The following is a 23,296-nucleotide window of genomic DNA, read 5'->3' on the forward strand; positions in this document are numbered from 1 at the left end:
AGATCATATTTTGCTTCAAAGACTATGCTATTCTCTCTCCTCTCTCAGCTTTCAATTGGTGCAATCTGTGGCCCAAGAGGTAAAGGTACCCACTTCCACCTATGAAGCAGCGAGTTGCTTCCGTCATAGACAAAGCTACTGTATTACAAAGGGCCCATTTACTGTTCTTGGACAGGGGCCTTTTTCTGTCTGTCTGCCACTGATTGCAAACCTGGGAGAATTACTTTAGGAAGGTCAAGCACTCATGTGAGATGTGACTTTCTATATTTATCTGACAATGGGGCTCTCCAGTGCCTATAGACATTTCTTATGTTTGTGACAGATAAGTCACTTTGCTTTTTTTGCGGCTGTAACATAGGGCATCATGGTGGCTCATTGGTTAGCACTGTAGCCTTGTACAGTCATGGCCAAAAGTATTGAGAATGAGACAAATAGTAATTTTTCCAAAGTTTACTGCTTCATTTTTTGTAATGGCAATTTGCTTATACTCCTGAATGTCAAAGAGTGATCAGCTTAACAGCAATTACTGTACTTGCAAAGTCAATATTTGCCCAGAAAATGAACTTTAACCCCCAAAACACATTTCAACATCATTGCAGTCCTGCCTTAAAAGGAGCAGCTAACATCATTTTAGTGATTGATCCATTAACACAGGTGTGGGTGTTGATGAGGACAGGGCTGGCGATCAATCAGTCATGATTAAGTAAGAATGACATCACTGGACACTTTAAAAGGAGGCTGGTTCTTGGTATCATTGTTTCTCTTCAGTTAACCATGGTTATCTCTAAAGAAACACGTGCAGCCATCATTGCACTGCACAAAAATGGCCTAACAGGGAAGAGTATCGCAGCTACAAAGATTGCACCTCAGTCAACAATCTATTGCATCATCAAGAACTTCAAGGAGAGAGCTTCCATTGTTGTCAAAAAGGCTCCAGGGCGCCCAAGAAAGACCAGCAAGCGCCAGGACCGTATCTTAAAACTGTTTCAGCTGCGGGATCGGACTACCAGCAGTGCCGAGCTTGCACAGGAATGGCAGCAGGCTGGTGTGAGTGCTTCTGCACGCACTGTGAGGCGGAGACTCTATGAGCAAGGGCTGGTTTCAAGGAGGGCAGCAAAGAAGCCACTTCTCTCCAGAAAAAACATCAGGGACCGACTGATATTCTGCAAAAGGTACAGGGAGTGGACTTCTGAGGACTGGGGCAAAGTCATTTTCTCTGATGAATCCCCTTTTCGATTGTTTGGGACATCTGGAAAACAGCTTATTCGGAGAAGAAGAGGTGAGCGCTACCACCAGTCTTGTCTCATGCCAGCTGTAAAGCATCCTGAAACCATTCATGTATGGGGTTGCTTCTCAGCCAAGGGAATCGGCTCACTTACAGTCTTGCCTAAAAACACAGCCATGAATAAAGAATGGTACCAGAATGTCCTCCAAGAGCAACTTCTCCCAACCGTCCAAGAGCAGTTTGGCGCCCAACAATGCCTTTTCCAGCATGATGGAGCACCTTGCCATAAAGCAAAGGTGATAACTAAATGGCTCATGGAACAAAACATAGAGATTTTGGGTCCATGGCCTGGAAACTCCCCAGATCTTAATCCCATTGAGAACTTGTGGTCAATCATCAAGAGACTGGTGGACAAATAAAAACCAACAAATTCTGGCAAAATGCAAGCATTGATTATGCAAGAGTGGACTGCTATCAGTCAGGATTTGGTCCAAAAGTTGATTGAGAGCATGCCAGGGAGAATTACAGAGGTCTTGAAGAAGAAGGGGCAACACTGCAAATATTGACTTGCTGCATTAACTCATTCTAACTGTCAATATAACCTATTGGTACTCATAATATGATTGCAATTATATTTCTGTATGTGATATAAGCATCAGACAAACACTAATAAAAACCAGAGGACAGCAGATCATGTGAAAATATAATTTTGGTGTCATTCTCAAAACTTTTGGCCATGACTGTAGCTCTGGGGTCCTGTGTTCAAATCCCATGAAGAATAATATCTGCAAGGAGCTTGCTTGTATGTTCTCATTGTGGATTTACTCTAACTACTCCAGTTTCCTCCAACACTCCAAATTCTGGTAGGAAATTTAGATTGTGAGCCCCAAGGGGAACAGTGATGATGATGTATGTAAAGTGCTGTGGAATTAAAGGCACTATATAAGCAAGTAAAATAAATGAATAATATGAAATCAGCACCTGAACTTCTCATGGTTGTTGGAACTGGAGTTAGGTCACCCTAGAAGGGATGTCCAGGTCTTGGGCAAAAAAATTCAAATATAAAATGCCCTTAGAAAAGAGGGCAAATAATCTGAATTATATGGAGGTTATGCACTTTGAAATCATTTTTCCATTACCAGTGTATGATATACAAATGATGCGTTCATGACATGTACACTTGAGCAAGAACAGCAAGCTTTATCTTTCAATAGTTTTCTGCAAGATGTCTTGAATGTTATCGTGCTATTAAAATTAGGCTTGTGCCTCTGTGTAATATGAGGTCAGAGAGTGCAAGCAGTCTATCAAAATCTACCTTTGTGAACCAGCTGTCTGCGAAATGCCAGCCTCTGAACTCCCTGAGACAAAGATCAGTATGGGAGCGGTGAGTTGGAACATGAGAAGTCGTTTGTGTCTGTGCATCAGAAATCGCGGCTCAGCACTGTCGTGTTCATCTCTCGCCGGATCCTTTCATCATGCGCGTCTCACACTATACAATATTTACAACCTGTTTACTCCTAATGTACATTAAGCCTGGAAGGGACGAGTTCCCGCGACAGCTCTCTACATCAGTCTCCCTTCCCCACCCCTTATTGCTTTGTTTATTTCTATTCTTTATCATAATGTTCAGCGTTCTGTAAAGAGTTGGCAGTCTGCGCACTGGGTTTGCCCAATTAATAATTGATTAGCCTCTGAGTCGTTTCCCGTCTCTGACTTTATGCAGTACCATATGCTTGTAACTCTTTCACTTCCTCATAAACAGTCAGATGTTAACAAGTCTTCTGATTTTCGAATTAGACATTTAAGAAGATAATGGCAATTTTAATGTAATTTGACCATATACAAATGGATTCATGGGCAGCATGAATCAGAGACAAGCTCGATAATTACAATTGTACATGTTTTACTCTGCAAATTGCCTTTTTAATGCTGTGCGAAAGGACAATTTGCTTATTCCGCAGAACTGCAATTGCCATATGTACATTTAGTTTTAAACATGAGTGAATAGACTGATATGACTACAAGGTGTCGAGAAGGTCTTTTTGTAGACCAAATTAACAGATGGATAACTGAGATTCATTTTAATTCCCATAGATTAATATTAAAGGAGTTGTCCACTATTCAGACAACCCTTTCTGAATCCCTATGTTTCCCCCCCCAGTAAAATAATAAAATCTATACTCCCCTCCGATGCTGGAGCCATTGCAGTGGTGTTAGCATTGGCTCTCCCGAGACTCACGTGACATTATTATGTCACTTGATACCTGTGACCAATCAACGCTGGATTTACTCTCCCCTCTTTCGAACAAATCAAGACATTCGGAGGAAGTGACAGCTGCTGCTGCCCTCTTGTTTCCTCCATATGTCAACTACAGAGAATAGAGTGAAACCAGAAACAATGTCACGCGAGAGAGTGCCAAGACCGCTGGAATGGCGCCTTCATCAAAGATAGGGGTTCAGCCTGGTTTACATGGTCTTTAACACATTATGCCAACTGTCCTCGCACATCCAGGAGGCTCCCAGTTAAAAAAGAGACCTGTGGGAAAAAATGGCAAATCCTCCTAAAACACCTGAAAAAGCTGCTGTTATGGAAGGGTTCTTGCACAAAAGAGGAGTGGAGGAGTTGGACATGTTTAAATGCACCAATGATTAGGAATCAATGAACAGTCATTTCCCATGTAAATGTTGACGTGACATCACCAATGTAACCTGTACACCATCACCAGAGCAGCAGTGAGGTGTAGCGCTGGACCCGAAGGGGATGAGTAAAAGCTCAATTGTTTGTCTTCCTGAGCTCATGGAAAAAGAATATTTGAAAGGGAAAAACCCTTTAAGACAACTTTTCAGCATTAATTTGTAATGTAAAGTCATGACAGTAAAGGGGCTGTAACACTGATTACATTGATACCTTTGGTGAAGAAATCAGCTTTGTGGTTCTTCTGTAATCACCATTTTAAGTTTTCTGTTAATTAGATTTCGGTGCACAGGGGCCGCACTGTACACGGGGTCTTCTCCTTCTTGTCTGTGATTCCCCAGCCCCTCCACCTGCCTCCGATCTATGAATAAACTGCCTCCTCTGTTTGAAGTCTCAGCAGTGACCTGTCATTCACAAACCAGAGGCAGGAGGAGGGGCCAGGGAATCACAGACAGGAGAAGACCCCGAGTACAGACCAACCCCTGTACACCAAAATCTAATTAGCAGAAAACTTCAAATGGCGGTTAAACAAGAACAACAAAGCAGATTTCTTCACCAAAACTATCAATTTAAAGAGCCATTACTGCCATGTTGTTACTTTACATCTCAAAATCCTGTTGACAGGTTCTCTTAAACTATTTCTAAGACAATACATTCCCTGTAGATGAACTTCATTTTTACTTCTTGACATCTAATGTCCTCTATGTGATTGTAAGGCTGATAAAACAGATTCTGTGTCTCCATAATTAATACTATGTGATAGGCAGTGTTTGACGTGTCTGCCAGCTTATCTTCTCTTGGCATTGCATTACATATAATTCATTTCATTCAATAATCTTTCATTGCATATCTGATTTTGTGTGCTCGCCAAAATTGTACATCCCATCATCCTAATAAAGGAACATCCGTGAAGAGAAACAGTTTACGTCTTTATTATAACTTCTTTATAAAAGCATAGAAGCTTTCCTCCTACTTCTTTCATAGAAATTATATCAGTAAATTTGCAGGAACGAGATTAAACAAACTTGACGGCAAGTAACATACTTTTATCCCTCGTCTCTGACCTTGGGAGACCAAATGTATGTTGTCACTGAAGAGGTTTAAGAAAGTTCAATGTTATCATCAAATCGCTTAATATTAGAAAACTCAGTCATAGCCCTATCTATCATCTCCCTTGGGCAGCTCATTCCCTCACCAGATGTTCCACCTAATCACAAGGTGGGCAGAAGGACATAGATCTTTAATATCCTGTCAGGAAAATAGGGGAGATAACAGACAATAAATTGGCCTTCTCAAATTCCACCATATCAGATAAATAAAGAATATTCTTCATAAAAGAAAGAAATCTTTCCATCAGATTCTGTGTACTGTATGGTGGAGGTGCAAATTATATTCCTCCAAATGGGTTTGATTGATCGTTCCAAATACAGTATATGTGCACTGACTATTCACTATTGACATGGAGTTTCTTTGGATGATGGAATATTCTGCTTCTTATGTCCAAAAATGTTTCTGAAATACATATTTCATTTATCTAAAGGGAGTATCATGGACATGTCAAACATAATTCATTAATTGTCAATAATTACTGAATTTGCTTAATAAATTTCGCAACTCAATTAGTCTCCTAACTCATAGCGCTCTTAAAGGAAATCTGTCAGGAGGACTTCAGCCCCAAACTATTTACATGCCCGTAAAACTCTTGCAAAGACAAGGTCAGCCATATGTTTAGCTAGCCAGTCCATATCTCCGTTACCGAGAAATTGGCTTTTTCAATCGATATGCAAATGAGGCTGAAGTGCTTTGGACAAATGGAAGCACTATTCAAGTCTTTGATTTACCAACTTTTTTTCCCTACCCAGTGCTGCCTTCTCGTGCTTGACTGATTGCTCCATTGCTTGAAGTCACACAGCAAAGAAGCTGTCTGTCAAGCAGGAGAAGACAGTGCTAGGTGGGGAATAGAGTTGAGTGACAGAGACTTGGAAAGTGCTTCCAGACTTCCAAAGCTCTTCAACCTCATTTGAAAATCTATTCAAATGCCAATTTCTTGGTAATGGAGGAACAGACTAGCTAGCTAATGTATGACAAGACTTGTCTTTACAAGAGTTATGTATACATATATATAGTTTGGGGGTTAACATAGTGCTGACAGATTTCCTTAAGCTTTGTGTCAGGAACATATTAATATCAGGAAAATGTTCTTCCATATCTGCCTGACATAGATGTTTACCCTCCTCCTTTATTCCCCTTCTGCTCAGCACAAAAGCCACAATTAGCACACGCATGGGAAATAGTTTATGCAAACAAGGCCAGCCAAGGAGTGTTATAACTTCGTTAGGAAGCAAGTATCTTGTCTCTGAAAGACGCAGGAGGTAATTAAAACGCAGGCTTGCACTAATTTGCGTGTAACTGTTGAAGCTGCTTCCCAAGCCTCAAAGGTAAATTTCTAGACGCACTGTCTCCGATATGAAATATGAAATCTTGTGAGTTCCAGAATCGTCTCCGCGATCGTATAGTGTAAGTAAGTTATCTTCTCTTTCCTCCTGTTTATTTTATGAAACTGCCTATGTATTTTAATGTCTCCCTTGTAACATCCTTGTATATATTTTTCCTAAACACTGCCTCCCTTTTGGATTAAATATAAAATTTAATAGTTCTGTTTCTTTTGTTCTGTAATCGTTCCCTCCCCCCGAAGCCATATACGCTACCAAAATGCAGGCGTCCGGCCAGGCCTGTATTATATTTAAAACTCGGCTGGTGGTGGCAGAGAGTATTAATAATTGGGCTATCATGAAGCTGACAGTGACCGTACGAAGGGCGTTAAACACGGATTCCAGGCTGTGAAACCCAGGGTGTTGCGCCATACGCTCACTGGTCGCTTACCGATACCTACGTAGAGAGTAGTCTGGATCGCGTGCTCGCGACTCCGGACAAAATACGGACAGCGTGACGGCACGGTGAGATATTGTGTGATCTCCCCAGTGTCATTCCTGACTGTGTGTGGGTGGAATCCCTGACAAATTGGTGGCAGCGGTGGGATATTGTGTGATCCTGCTGGTGCCGTCCCTGACACTTTGTAAAAACTACCCCACAAAATACCAAAGAATTCCCCCGTAAACCAAGCACTCTGTCTCAATAATAGGTCCAGGCCCAGCAGAAGACAATCACATATAGAGATGACTCTGGAGCCAAATGATACTTGGTTCTACTTGTAATGGGCTCATTTACAAACAAGCTATTAGACCATATCAATAATGTGTTCTATTTGTGCAATGATAGAAACCAAAGATAAATCAGTTCAAGACTTGGCCATTTTTGTTTGCTAACGACAAAGGAGAATTCTTGTTTGTTAATTTTAATGACAGTTTAAGCCATAAAACCTAATTCATCAAGTGAAGTTGCACAAAAATGTTGCATCTTTTGCCTTTTTCTCCCATCTCCACCAAAATAGGCAGAGCTGGGGCAGTAACGGGTGCGTTGGAAGTGTGACTGCACAACTTTTCCAATTCATGACAAGCTATATTACATTCCCTACCCCAGAAATCTTACTCTAGTCACAGACTGGAGTAAGATTTGTGGTGAAGCGTAAGCATCTTAATGAATCAGGAGTGTCTGACTCCTATACGCCCCCTCATCAAGACTGTTCTGTTTGAATATTAAATGCAGCTTTTTTTTGTAATACTGTACATCAGACTTCTAGGCCATTTATGTGTTTTTTTTTATTCTTGTTGATACCTGGTGATGAAAAAGAAATAGGAAATAAGTTTCTATTTTCACATTTATTCTATTTTCAATAGCACAAAGTGCCAATATAATAGCCCCATTCTTGATTATTAGGTAAGTATTGTATAGCTTTGGGTAATTGGGATGGGGTAACAGCTATAGTTTGTGCTAATGGTAGCGTTATTTTTTGTTTGTGTGTTTGTTTAGACTGCAGAGATAATCAGCATTGCAGCCTCCTGACCTGTATACATGGCAATTATTGAGAAAACATTTATATAGCGTTTAAGAAGGCAGGGATTGTTAAAAAAAATTGTCTTTGCCTTCCTTATGAAAATTTTGCCTGTGTCAGTTGCAGAAAGGTATCTCCAAGTTATGCAGACTATCCCACAAGGAGTTAAAAAGAACCTGTTAGCTTTATTACATGTCTATTTCAATAAATACTTGTACTCTCTATGAAATTACTGTTCCGCCTGATGGAACTGAGAAGGCCTGAGCCCATGAGAGGCACAACACTAAGTCACGAGATCGCCAGTGGAGAAGCAGCGCCAGGTAAGTATGATTCTTTCTTATTTTATTCAGCACACTTAAGACATTAAAAAGGAATTGTCACAGCAAATTTTCTTTTTTGAGCTTTTGTTTTTCCCTCCTCTGATTCCAAGAGCCATAACTTTGTTTTTGTTTTGCCCACATAGCCATATGAGGACTTGTTTTTTGTGAGATGAGTTGTAGTTTTGAATGACGCTATTCATCTCACCCTATGGTGTACTGGAACATTTTTGAAATTTGCCAAATAAAAAAAAACACATTTTTGTTTGTGTTGCCGTTTTCTGAGATCAATATTTTTTTTCCTGTCATTTGAGCTGTGTGAGGGCTTTAGCTGTTTTTAGGCTTTAGCTGCTTTTATTGATACAATTTTGGAGTACAAACAATGTTTTTAGCACTTTTTATTGTAATTTTTTTGTGGAGGTTCGATGGCCGAAAAAATGGCATTTATGATTTTTGGTGCTTTATAACATTTACCACATGGGTTAAATAATTTTATACTTTGATAGACTAGACTTTTATAGACACAGAAATATTGAATATGTTTATTTTATTAATGTCTTTATTGAGAAAAAAAGGAGGTAGTTTTTTTATTTCATAGTATTTTTCATTTACATCTTGTACCTATGATCATCTGATCGCTTGATCTATATAATGCACAGTTGTATTGCAGTACATAGCTAAAGCCACATTTTCCTTTGACTAGGCGACACAACAGCACAGGTCAGTTATGGAGACCTTTACCAGGACATCCAGCTGTCATTGCGTTGTAGGGGGTTGATGAGCACCCGGTATTGTGTGCCCTTGGGGCAGCTCCGATCACTGCTGTAATCTGCCCAGTATGGTGCAGGCGCAGCTCCTGAGTCTGATCTGTACTCCCACACACGAACATGTATGGTTGATATCAGGAATGGGTTAATAAATACTACATCTGTATAATGTATTACAATGTTCTGAAGAATCTTTTTACTAACTTTACTTGAAGCTTCTACATCTGCTTTTTCAGTAAATGTATTTTTTCATTGTCAGTGATGCAAACAGAATAAAATAAAGGCGTAGAGTTGACTTTTACAAGATCAAACGCTATTAGATCACACTACCTGAACGATCTTACATTATACCTCGTAAACCCGGACAGCTACACATATTAAGCACACCTTGTTCATCATAAAATCTATCTATCTTAAAGGAGCCCTACTGGAAAAATGTAAAACTACATATGAAAGCCATTTTCAGGTGTTTTTTAAGGGCATATGACTGAATGTAGCAGCTCCAATGACTGAGGTTGAAAATATTCAGTTAACATTTCTTTTACTGTTGCATTATTGACATAGATATCTTGGATGGCATCAAATTACCAAGTATATTGAGGATCACACATATACTTGTAGGTTTTTTAGCCAGTTAGATACTTTGCATGTGATAGACATATGTATTAGAATACAACACAACCCCTGACGAGAATCAAAAAAAACATCTCTCAGCAGTTATACAGTGACCAAGCATGTAAACCTTTCTATTTTATTGTGTAAGCTTTGGTACTTGCTTTTCTTACTTTATAATATTTTTTGGAAGATATGAAATAATTTGCAAATCTTTTTACCTTGGACACTTAGAAGGCTTTTACACTGAAAGATAATCGTGAAGTAGTGTTGTTAAAAACGCTTGTTTCGCGATTTATCTTGCAGTGTAAACAGGCTGACAATCACTCGATAAACGAGCAAAACGTTCGTTCATCGGGTAAAATTATCTTTTATGCAGCATAAAAAAATTGTTTTCGGTGGTGCATCATCCTGTGTAGTATCTAGTCTAGATCGCTCAATACACATCGCCTGCCTGTGTAAACAGGTGTTCAGATGACCACCGATCAGTAAAAGTTCACTCATTGGCAGTTATATTGTGCCGCCAGTCAGTTTGTGTAAACCGGCCCTTAAAATAATCTCCATGTACCTTCTGGGTCTTGATATTGAAGCCCAGAAACCACATTTTACATTATTATATTGACATATTAGATATATATAGTTTACTTAATAAGTTCTCATTTCTTCTTACAGTATGGTTTGAAAAAGAAGGAAGAGAAAGAAGCCGAAGAGAAGGCAGCAATGGAACAACCTTGTGAAGGCAGCTTGACTCGTCCAAAGAAAGCCATCCCAGCAGGTTGTGGTGATGATGATGAAGAGGAAGAAGAAAGCATTTTGGATACTGTACTCAAGTACCTCCCAGGTCCCCTCCAGGACATGTTCAAAAAGTAACTATGGCCAACAGTGCGGACTTCTACTCTAGCCAAACGTATTTTCTGCTACAAACAATGGGACCACCTATGGAATCTTTGACCACAAGAGATACATAAAAGCACACAACTGGAAAACACAAATAGGAATAAACAAACATTAGAATAACACAAAACCTTCTTTACTGACAGACGTGACTATACAGGTAGACGCATAGGCACAATTGCATACATTCCGGAAAACACAAGGACACAAAATGTAACTTTCATTTTCCCTTTTTTTGGACATAGGTTTTTAAACCTCACACTAGGTTACATGGACCAAACTTGTCACTGCTGCTTGGTTTCAGCAGAGGGCAGAATTTACAAGACTTGTCAGTTTCGGAGCTGTCTTTGCTTAGTCAATGGATGAGTAGATAGGGTTATTTTACTTCCCTATAGACATTTACTAAAAAACTAGGCTCCAGTACTCAACAATAGCTGACTGCTCATAATACGAGCGTTAATAGCGTGTGTAGATAATATGCTCCTCTCCCACAAGGGTATAGGGAGATGCAAAGTGACAGTTCATATGCAGATTTACAGTCCATTTTGTGAGTTTTGTCGCACACTGTGTGACATCTGGGAGCTTGGAATATGTCATGAGATGCATGTGGAGAAACCCTAGTGTGTTTCCATCTGTTCTGTACACTGTATATCGTTTTCTTGTCGCTCTCTCTTCTCGCCTTCCCTTATCAGTACCTTGCTAATGGGACCTGCAGCATTTAGCTTCTTTGATTCAGAATTTCTGATCCGCCAACATCCTTTGCACAGAAACGGTGGAAAGTTCTACACAAAATGAAGCAAGCTATGGTGCCGTGTAGAAGTTACATTTTCCCTGCTGGTCTCTTAGCAATAATTATCTTTAAAAAGGGAACAAGGGTCTGAAGCCTGGTGTGGATCCTCGTATGGACTCTGACTAGGATCCATAGACTTCTCTTCTAGATTTCTATGACTGTAATGCTGATTGCATGCTTAGGAAAATTCAAGTGTTTGATGCCTTTTTGAAATTGCAAGCACTGTCTGTCTTAGTCCTGTGCCTATCACTGTATTTCTAGTTTACATTAATACCATGAGGACCAGAGTAGAGCTGTGATCTCACATGTATACCGTTGTGTGCACTCAGCAGCCGCTCACTTTTTTTATTTTTTACTGTGGAAAATCTTATTTTCTGTATTCAAACCAAAGTGATTTTTTCTCTTAAATGTTTCTACTTGTCTTTGTCAGTCAATGTTTATGTCCAACATTCCAAAAACATGAAGGCATAATTGCTCTTCTCTTTTGTTATAGGGAGAGGCAAAATGCCAAGGACCAAATTGCAGATCTTATAAAGGAATAGTGTAATATTTGATATAATATAGTACAGGATCCTTAAGCCTTGGCTTCTTGGAACCACTCTGTATACCCACAGCTGTGATTACATCCCATGTTTCCATTTCATTGATTTTATAGAGAAGTCTGATACATTCCTTCACCAACAAAGGTTGGTTTATAGATCTTATTGGCTAATTAGAGTAAGGTTTTTACATGTATATGTACACAATGTTTAATAATATAATAAACCTGTTTACTGTAAAGCTGTAAAACAATAAACTTAATATATTGCCGAGGCCAGAATTGTCTTAAGGGTCATACCCTTTAAATTAATACACCCCAGAAGAAAAATAAAATACATAATGTACTGGATATCAGAACTGGTATCTATCCCATATAAAATGATCAGGTTTTAGTTTGAGTGCTTTACATTGCACTGTCTCTACAGCAGACATGAGAACAGAGCTTCTCCCAGGCACTGTAGAGGCAGCTGTGCCCTAGCACTGACAGATGCTCTAGACTACTCAACCAGTTGCCAGTAAACAAATTTGGGGTTTGCATCTGGGAAACTGCCTCTTGTTTGTTATCTCGTCCCAGAATACAGAAACCTCTCCAGAAACACAATATATGGTACACCGCAGGGTGACACAATATATTCAAAATATGCAAAATGCAAATACTTGCCTTTTACTAGATGTTTGCTGTCCACTACATTCAAATTTTGCTTATTACCACTTTCAACTTAGCCAACCTTTAAATAACACGATGATGACCAGATAGTCCAATTTCTATCAAGTATAAAACAGTTTGTTTTTACTTAAATAGGGTTTGTATATATTTTAATAAATTACTTACATTCATAACTAAAGAAACGTAAAATTTCTGTAAAATATTAAAGGGTGTTCTGCTGCAAAGTAATATGAAATGGGTTTTAAATCTGTAGAACTTTTAATAATAATATAAATATACACAAATAGTAAAAAAAAATCCTAGTATTTAAGAGCTGGAAAACTTTGAGTGGTCCTTGCTAATATTAATGTACATATAGTATATGTGTGTATGTATATATGTGTCTGGTGTGTGTATATTTATGTACATTGAGGTGTTTGATGTTATCACTTATATTTCCTGTGTGTGTTTACTGTCACCCAATATGACTTACAGAAATGGATAAATGTTTCATACATGCATGCTTGTTTCACAGTGATACCAAGCTGCCCATGTCAAATGACTGGGAAGGTCCTACCATGACCAGTCATTGAAGCCCCGAGGCTTCTGTAGGAGATAAAGCCATAAAGCCATTACTTGATGTCTTGTAAAGTCAGTTTTGTATATGTTCATCCTGTTATGCACATGTCTATATAGAATCCAACCAACTCCATTCTAGAGGTTCTGTTAGGGATAAATCTGAAAGCAACCAAAATTGGCCAAAATATTGAAGTTGAGAATGTGAAATTAGAATAATATGGTATAAGAACATAATGATTATGTATTCTGCATTGTATTTACTTTTATAAAAGATGCCACTTTGCACTTTATCTAAAAGTCAAAATGGAAAAAGTCTCAGATCATGGAAAATGGTAAGCACGAAAGACGTGGAATGTTGACCTCTGGAGACTGGAATATGTATCTGAAAATGTAACTACTGTATTTAATCACCAGAAAAAATGAATAGTCTTACTGTAATTGAGTTCTTAGTTTGCTACAATTTTTTTTTTCACAAGGTTCCTGGGTACCTGACAACCAATATGGTCACCATCACAGCTTCAGTAATTATTGTCACCCAGGTTTGTGAGTAAATAACCAATTTATAATATCTCCATCACCACTGCATTGATAGACTGATTTACATTTGATTTCCATGGCCTAGCTTTTCACAGATATAAGAAACAGATACATATGGGTATCTTGGATGTTTGTATTTAATTATGATTTTTGCTTTATTTATAGGGCAAGTAGTATGTAATATTTCTGTTTCATTATTTTATTCTATATATTCTAAAACAAACAAAATCTTGTCTATCAGGCAAGCTTTGCAGATCCCTATTCTAGAACCTGTTTTTTTTTAAGCCATATTCCTTTGTAGGGATGAGTAAATCGCCCGTGCATGGTTCAGATTTTACAGGAATTCTCTTTCCAAATTTTTATGATGTTAAATTTGTAAAAAAAAAAACTGTTTATTGTATATGTACTCTTAAGGGAACACTACCATCATAGAAGGAAAAATTTCCCACACTACATGTAACTAAAATGTACCAATGAATAAAATAAAATAAAAGAATGTTAAGCTATGTTCACATATGTGCTGGAGCCCCCATCACAGGGAAAATACAGTAAAAAATTACTGCAAAAAATTACACAGCATTGTTATTTGTCTGGTAAAACAATGATGGACAGGACACCCAATAGCTCCAATGTAGTCAAAGGGGACTGTCGGGTGCTATTGGTGCCCATCATATGATAGATCCTGTAACCGGTGATTGAGCAGCTGAGTTACAACTGCAGATGTGAACAGAACCTTATATGACAAAAATTTAAATAACAAAATATTAAAACTAAATTTTGGAAACTGAACCAATAACGGATTTACTCACCTCTACAGCTATAACTGCAATATTACTTCATGATATGAATTGTGTGAAAGTGAGTTGGATTTTGTAAATGTCAAAATACCTGTACTAAAAATGGGTTCCTTACATGCAAATGTTTTTGGGGTTTTTTATGCTATAAAGTCACCTCATACTCTTAATTAATAAAACTTATTGAACACCACATGAGTGCACTGATAAAAATAACTGCAGTTTTACGTCCAATAAGTAAGAGTAAGGTCGTAATGATCACCATCTGTTTTTTTATCCATATCTACACCCGATTGCTGACTTCATAGTTACATGAAGTGGTGCTGAAAATGTCTAACAAGTCTCCAAAGTGTTGTGTTAGGTGGCACAAAGTAATTACCGACTTGGCCCCAATGTTGAGATATTCTTCTGAGAATTTTTTCATTCATTTTCAAATTGATCTCAAAAGAAGATGGAAAATGACACCAAGGAAAAGAAAAGGCAAACTTGTAAAAACACCTTGGAAGTCCTAGGCTAGGACTAAAATAAAAGGCTACCATGGTATACAACATTGTCATGTTACTATATTTAAGTGATACATGACTTATATTGTATGGTAGATGCATCTAGTACCATGACAGTTTTATGTCCTGAGAAAAAATCAATTCACCAGCTACTTAAAGGGAATCAGACACCAGTTTTTTTGCCACCTGGTGATTAATTTGATCAAAATGACAAAAAAAAGCTCAGTAAGTGACCCATCATTGGAATCAGGATCTCTGAACCTACATCATGCTGCTCTCAGATAACATAGCAAACATTTGTTGAAAGATTCTCTTTAAAATCCTTTTTTGGTATGTGGCTGAGTTAATTATTGGTCCCCGAGATTTTCGGATCTAATTATAGATGTTGCTGAAATGACTATAACCCTAATTACATATATTCAGTTGCAAGAAAAGTAAATGAACCCTTTGAAATTATCTAGATTTATGCAGTGATCACTAGAAAAGATGGTCTGATTGTTATAATGTTAGACAAATGTGTATTTATGAGTTTCATGTCAAATTGAGTAATCATCCATAGTAAAGGAAGAAACAGTAAGTAAACCTCTGTGTTGTTAGTTTTTTTTAAATGTTTTCCCACGAACGAAAGTTCATTTTAGTCATTTTCGGTGTCTGACCGGGTACAGAACATAGCACATCTCCTGGGCAGGGGAGGAATCAAAAGAGTATACAGACATTACAGCAGGGGATCGCAGCTGATTCTTTCTGTGAGGTAAAACATTTCCCTGCCTGTTTTTAAACAATATTTTACCTCACAGAAAGAATCAGCTGTGACCCCCTGCTGTAATGTCTGTATTGTCTTTTGCTTCCTCCCCTGCCCAGGAGCTGTGGTATGGTCCATACACGGTCAGACACAGACAATTATTAAAATGAACTTTTGTTCGTGGGAAAACCCCTTTAAGATCTATTTCGCTTAAGGTGGAGATGCCAATAACTAATAAAATTAGCACACATATATTTTAGTGCAAAAATGAGTGAAGATTTATGATTATGCCAATGTTTTACAATGGCAACGTTTTGGGCTTAGTGGCCCTTTATCAAGCTAGTGGTGCAATAATTTGGGACCTAAGGTGTGATGTGTATGGTAAGTAGCAAACACATAGCGACTTAGGTCATTTTCCTGCATCATTGCAATAAAAAATTCTGCACATATGTTTTGCATCTTTGTATTGGAACAAGTGTGTGCCGTCCTAGTTGTATTGGTTTCTCTGACGCGCCCCCTGGGACACATTCCTTTTTGAGGGGAATACCCGGCACCGGATCAGATGGGGGGTTGTAGTCTCCGAGCGGCTGTGACCCGGCCCCGTGCCCAGGGCGTCAAGCTCAGTGTTATGTGGCAGTCCTACAGATGTTATTAAGAGTTCTTTTGTGTCGACTACGCCACCCGTTGTGATGCGGTCACTGTGGCCGCCGCTGCAGCAGGGTCCGCTGAGGCTGATGGTGGGTGCGCAGCTTGGTGGGATAGCCCCCAACGGGAGGGGTATAGCCTCAGAGGGGACAGGCGCAGAGGATGGGGGTTGTGGTGGTGTAGTGCAGACGGCAGTGAAGACAGAGTCGGGTTGTGCAGTTAAGGGTGTTTACTTACTGCAGATGTTGTACTGGTCACTCCAGCTGCTAGTGACCACCCGAGCCGTGCTGCGTCCACCAGGTCCTGGATCCAGCCAACCCCCAAACAAGTCCGGAGCGTGGCCCTGAGCTCTCTTTCTGTCCCGTTCTCTGGCCGTCCCCACCAGTGATCCACCTAGGTCCAGCTCCCTCGGGCCTTCTGTTGGGACACCCTTGGCCTTGGGTTCCCTGACCCTTCATGTGGTGTGCCTTCGGGGTGGATGTGATGGGTGGCCGTGGCAGATGCTGCCCACGGCCTCCGGTCTCTGGCTGGGGTGTGTTTTCTGCCCCCACCAGCTTGGGTTCCGGTACCCTGTGCCGACTCCTCACCCGGTGCTTTAATTTGGGTTCTTGGGTCCTCTCTGTTCTCCCCTCTGGGTACTCCTTCTCTGCTCCTCTCTCACTCAGGGTCTCTCTTCTCCCTTGCTGCAGGCTGACTTCCTCTCTGCTTGCTGTCTGCTCCTCTGCAGCTGTCTTGCTGTCTCCAACTGACTTGTTCTCTGCATCTGACTGACTCTCTGCATCTGATCCTCTGCATCTGACCCTGTTCTTAGTTGGTGCCCACCTTATATACACCCTCTATGTGTGAGCTCAGGTGACCAGCACCCAATGAGCTCCTATCTTTACCCAGGCTGCTCCCCCTATCTGCCCCTACACTACATGGGATGTACCACCCCCCTCCCACTCCAGCCAGGAACAGACTCGGTCGTACCTGCACATTTCTAAGTGGGAGTACCGTCGGCCTGTTCCCCGGAAATGGGATGTGTGTAGTGCATGCAGCCTACCGAGCTCAGTTCCACACTCCATCCTTACCCGGGAGTGGAATATCACACCTCTGGGTTGAGGTGCAATACCCCTGTAGCAGCCGAATCCTCAGGGTGCTACATTCCCCCCTGGTAAATCACAGCACGTCCTCGGGCTGTAAGACATAAACACCAAAAACATACAAAATTTTTGCATAAACATATAAAACATATAAAACATTATATATATATATATCAATATAAAACATTCTCGTCGCCTCTGGCTCCTCCTCCGGTCACTGTGCAACGGGTGACCGGGTAAAGTGCGACAGTCTCTTAGAAAAACTGGCTTTCCTATAAAACCGGTAGGGGGCGCTTTAGGAAGCGCAACTATATACAGGGGAAGTTGGCCGCTCTCAGTCCTCGGCCAGGTAGAGGGAAGGGAATGGCTGCTCACAGTCCTCAGCCTGTGGGATTAAGGGGTTAACGGGTAAACAGTTCACTCAGCTGGTCCCAACGGGGACTATATATATATGTATCAACAGTTTCTTTGGTACCCGGTCGGGTAACTATTTACATCACTTGCTCTGCCGCACTCAACGGCGTCTTCCTCCTGCTCTTTGCTTATAGCTGATTGTTACTTCAGACCCGTCCGGGTCCTCTTGCTCCTCCTCCTCGCACCGCAACTCCTCCTCCGTCAGGCGGTGTACGTGGAGGGCATAAGGTCCCTTGGCACACTTGTGCCGGGTAAAGGTGACCTCGTCTCCGATGTAGAGGTCACGACCTCTGTGCCCCTCCGGCAGATGAGACTCCACGTCTCTGCGCGTGACAAAGACGTCGCCGGGGGTGTTGTTGTCTCTAATGAAGCCCCACCCATGCTGCTGGTTGAACTTGATTACAGTCCCGGTGGTACGGGGACTGTGCGCTGCACGGGGGTCCCTCCTGGTCCGGCTCTTTTGCTCGGCGCTCCTTATTTGGGCCTGTTGTTCCCGGACCCGCCTCTCTCTCCGCTCCCTCGCAAACTCCTCGAGCTGTTGGCGGCAGCACTCCGCACGCTCTGCTGCAGCTGCCCTAGTTTCCTGAGTGAACCCCATTAGATCTTCTCCGGTGGGGTCCCACTCAAACTGTGCTTCCGCTAGCGGGGGCGAGATCCTTATTACGGGCTTCGGAGCCGGAATCAGGGGTGCACACATGGCCCCAACCCTCCTCTGGTGCTCCAGTTCGTAATACTTCTGGGGCCAGATGAAAGGCTGCCCGTCCGGCCACGTGTGCTGGGCAAACAAGTCCTCTCCCAGACGCGGCACCCTTGGTTTTACGGGTGCGGGCGCGGTGGTGGTGGCGCCCGGGTTGCCCAGGCCTTGCGGCCAGGCCTGGGGCACCTGGAAGGTGAAGGGCACCGTTAATACGGCGGCGCCCTGGGCTACCTGGCCTTGCGACCAGGCCGGAGGCTCCACAGAGGTAGGGGGCGCTGTTGGTGTTGCGGCGCCCGGGAATTCTAGGCCCTGCGACCAGGCTGGTGGTACTTCCTGCTTGGTCACGCTCGGGGTCGAGGCGTGTGACGTCACAGGGGTCGCGGCGGCGGCTTCCGGTTGGGGCCTAGTCTGCGTCGGTGACATGGCGTTTTCGGGCACAGCAGGGGGACTTTCGGGCTCTGCGACGGGGAGCTGGGGCAGGTAAGCGGTGTCCCGGCTTGGGGTATAGACGTCCCCTTTACCTGCCTCCATGCGTTCGGCTCCCTCCTCGGCGCCGTCTCCGGCCTTGGGTCCTCCCGCGCCATCCTCAGAGGCGGTCTCCTTCCTCATCTCGGCTGGCGTGCTCCGGGTCTTGGTTTCAGCTTGCGTCTTGGTTTCAGCTTGCTGGGCCATCTCCCGGCTCCATTCCGCCAATATCTCGCGCTGTACCCGGGCCATCCTCCGTGCGAGGCCCTCCAGGGCAGTCTGCGCACACTCCCGGTCTCGGGGGAGCTGTGCAAGGACCTCCACTAGGCCTAGTGGGGTCGTGGTGTCCAGCAGGCTCCTGACCAACGGGTCGGTGCTGCTCTGCTCTTCTTCCAGCAGGCTCCTGGCCAGCGGGCCGGTGCTGCTCTGCTCTCTGGACATCTCCGGGTGAGCTCCTCCGATATTCTTCTCCCGGCTTCTTGCCTCCAGGTGCGCTCGCTCTAGACTGCTCCAGGCGGCACCCATCTTTGTTCTCTCCTTTCGTCTCCTCCCCCCTCGAGGGCGGTCCCGGGGCAACTCGGTGACTGTCAGCTCCAGGGGTAGTTCTTTCACGCTGACAGACACCTCCAGCATCACAGTCTCTGTTGGTGGGGGTGGTTTCCACTTTTGGCGCCATTTTCTGTCCTGGCCCACGATGGGAGGTGGCCTCTTGCCCTCCTTTGGCACGCCCATAATGGCGTCCGCTGCTCTTCCAAGGCGGGAAATCTGCGGTTTTGGCGGGAAGCGTCGCCCAGTGGCGGGAAACTCTGCAGATGGCGGGAACAAGCTGGAAATGGCGGACAATCGGCGGGAAACGACTTGTGATGGGGTCCGATGGCGTGGACCCTCCGGAACCGGCGGGAGACTTCTTTCTGAGGTAAACTTGCACTTTTCTTCAGGCACGCAGTACCCGGGTGTTGCGGGCACGTAATCCTGCCGACTACGCCAAAATTGACGCGACCCCTGGGACACATTCCTTTTTGAGGGGAATACCCGGCACCGGATCAGATGGGGGGTTGTAGTCTCCGAGCGGCTGTGACCCGGCCCCGTGCCCAGGGCGTCAAGCTCAGTGTTATGTGGCAGTCCTACAGATGTTATTAAGAGTTCTTTTGTGTCGACTACGCCACCCGTTGTGATGCGGTCACTGTGGCCGCCGCTGCAGCAGGGTCCGCTGAGGCTGATGGTGGGTGCGCAGCTTGGTGGGATAGCCCCCAACGGGAGGGGTATAGCCTCAGAGGGGACAGGCGCAGAGGATGGGGGTTGTGGTGGTGTAGTGCAGACGGCAGTGAAGACAGAGTCGGGTTGTGCAGTTAAGGGTGTTTACTTACTGCAGATGTTGTACTGGTCACTCCAGCTGCTAGTGACCACCCGAGCCGTGCTGCGTCCACCAGGTCCTGGATCCAGCCAACCCCCAAACAAGTCCGGAGCGTGGCCCTGAGCTCTCTTTTTGTCCCGTTCTCTGGCCGTCCCCACCAGTGATCCACCTAGGTCCAGCTCCCTCGGGCCTTCTGTTGGGACACCCTTGGCCTTGGGTTCCCTGACCCTTCATGTGGTGTGCCTTCGGGGTGGATGTGATGGGTGGCCGTGGCAGATGCTGCCCACGGCCTCCGGTCTCTGGCTGGGGTGTGTTTTCTGCCCCCACCAGCTTGGGTTCCGGTACCCTGTGCCGACTCCTCACCCGGTGCTTTAATTTGGGTTCTTGGGTCCTCTCTGTTCTCCCCTCTGGGTACTCCTTCTCTGCTCCTCTCTCACTCAGGGTCTCTCTTCTCCCTTGCTGCAGGCTGACTTCCTCTCTGCTTGCTGTCTGCTCCTCTGCAGCTGTCTTGCTGTCTCCAACTGACTTGTTCTCTGCATCTGACTGACTCTCTGCATCTGATCCTCTGCATCTGACCCTGTTCTTAGTTGGTGCCCACCTTATATACACCCTCTATGTGTGAGCTCAGGTGACCAGCACCCAATGAGCTCCTATCTTTACCCAGGCTGCTCCCCCTATCTGCCCCTACACTACATGGGATGTACCACCCCCCTCCCACTCCAGCCAGGAACAGACTCGGTCGTACCTGCACATTTCTAAGTGGGAGTACCGTCGGCCTGTTCCCCGGAAATGGGATGTGTGTAGTGCATGCAGCCTACCGAGCTCAGTTCCACACTCCATCCTTACCCGGGAGTGGAATATCACACCTCTGGGTTGAGGTGCAATACCCCTGTAGCAGCCGAATCCTCAGGGTGCTACATCTCCACCTGGTTCTAGACAGTTAAACCAACTAGAACTTGCACCATGTTTAATTACGCCATACAACAAGAGTGTGCTGATACATATACAAAAATAAATTAAGAGCATGAGATTTGAAGTGTGGATTTCAATGGTCTATTAAATAAAGATACACAAAGCCTGGTTAGTGACGAATCTATTCTTCTCAAGGAACATTGGTTAGTGTGGAACCTGCTTTTCAGAAGACCTGAAAACGAGTAATATAGATAATGCATAAAGCTGAAATGGTCTACAAAAGAATTGATAAGTCCTGTGTGTACAGGAATTTGTGACAAGACTAATTGGTTACTGAAGGGGGGCACAGGGCCAGTTTCAACATGCTGTGGGCCGGAACTGAGTTCTCTGCAACTTGTGTCCCCTGTTCTATAAAAGACTGAGAGTGGAGTGTGATGGAGGATTTCCTTTACTCATTGTTACTTCGTCCATGGGACCGGAACCGTCTTCAAACAAGACGGGAGATCTGAGATCCGGATTAACAGGTTCACTTTTACTGTGCAATTCTTTTACACATGGCTGCAGTATACAGATTAAGACATAGTCTCTTGTTAGTGATGTTCACTTGGTTGTGTGCCCTTTCAGTGTTTGTCACTGTCCTGTCCTGAGATCCACTATCTTCCACTTTCTCTGGCACCCAGCTGACATCTTGCTCTTCTAGGAGACAGAGTCCTGATTGTCAGGCCCTCTTCCAGACTGTAAGCCCAAGACTGTCCCACCGTCCAGATGGAGCATTAGACGTTTCCTCATTCTATTAGAAAACATGGGCTGATAGAACACTTTCCCCTCTACTGTATCTGCTTTCTGGAACCTGTCTCTGTCTGTTCAGCCTTCCTTTTCTCCACTCCACTTTCTTTTACAGGACGTGCACCAGTCCTGTGCTGTAAGGTTCATGGACCCAGAACTAGGATGTGAGTCATAGACTCCACACCCTGACTAACTGCCTGCAACCTGGAAACTGTTTTCTATAAAACTACTCTAACCCCTTCCAACTGGTGAATTTAATCCCAGTGTTAACTATCTAGTGTCTAAGCAATGTAATGCAAACTGTATCCCTACCTATTGTATGGTTCCCCTAGTGGACAGACCTCCCGCATTCCCAGGAACGGCCTTAGGCAGAACCTGTAGGAGAACTGGCATGCAATAACGGCCATAGGGATAAAACACAGTAAACTTTATCACACTAATCATAAGACATAACATAACTTATAACACATTTAACCCACTTGTTGAGACGGCGTCTTCATCAGCCTGCCACCCTCCTTCATTACAATGGAGAAAAAAATTGAACTTACTACTATCCCTAGTAGTGGGCATCTTGTTAACTCAAGAATAAACTCAAGGGCAATATAACATCCATGTTGGTACCTGCCCCCTGTTTCTGCTTCTTTTGCTAGGCGATAAAGTGACAGCCCTGTGTAATCTGGGACTTATGATGGCAGGGAGTTTAGGGGTTAATTCCTGTCTTTGGTTTAGTATTAACTCCCTGCTGTGAGCCCTGGGCAGGGTTGTTCACTATATAAACTTCTGAATTTAGTGGTGATTCCTGTTTCAGACCTTGGCTCATTTTCTGACCATTCTTCTGCCTTATGTTTTTGCCTCTTATTCATATCTCCTGGTTCTGACCCGGCTATCTGACATTCCCTGCCAGTCTGCTACCCCAGCCAGCAGCTACTTTGTACACTCAACACAGGGCCCCTGTATAAGTCCAAAGCCCTGCGCAAGGGTCAAATGGTGGAGCCCAGAATTCCCCTAGCACCTGATAGATGGAATAGCTAGCATAAAGCCTGTCCGAGTAAGCCTTATTTAGAGATGCCAGGCCACCTCATACAGAACAGCTTCACAGGTAAAAGCAAAAGACCTAATGAAGACTATACAAACTATAAAAATGCATGTTCATGTGTTCACTAGTAAAATAGCACTAACAATGTTGTCCATGAAGGGCAAAATGAAAGCAGCTACTGCTGTAAAAAGAATGCGCACAATTTCAAATTTCCTCAAGATCATTAGGATGGTAAAAGGTTCTACAGAAGAGAGAAAGTGGAAAGTTTTAGCTGAAATGTACAAGTATAACAATGTACAACAAATTAAAACC

General features: G+C 43.2%; 1 protein-coding gene across 3 annotated transcripts in view; it reads left to right on the forward strand.

The window, feature by feature from the left end:
- The window catches only part of CPLX2 (complexin 2), a 408,616-nt gene extending 395,702 nt beyond the window's left edge, over positions 1 to 12,914 (forward strand). For all 3 annotated transcript variants that reach the window (XM_073651150.1, XM_073651149.1, XM_073651148.1), the window contains one exon: positions 10,241 to 12,914. In XM_073651150.1, the coding sequence (XP_073507251.1) occupies positions 10,241 to 10,438 (198 nt within the window). In that variant the 3' untranslated portion in view covers positions 10,439 to 12,914. The remainder of the gene's footprint in view (positions 1 to 10,240) is intronic.
- The last annotated feature ends 10,382 nt before the right edge of the window (positions 12,915 to 23,296 follow it).

Source organism: Phyllobates terribilis, unplaced genomic scaffold, assembly GCF_046119375.1.
Source record: "Phyllobates terribilis strain yellow unplaced genomic scaffold, ASM4611937v1 Scaffold_11__3_contigs__length_659146591, whole genome shotgun sequence".
NCBI lineage: Eukaryota > Metazoa > Chordata > Amphibia > Anura > Dendrobatidae > Phyllobates > Phyllobates terribilis.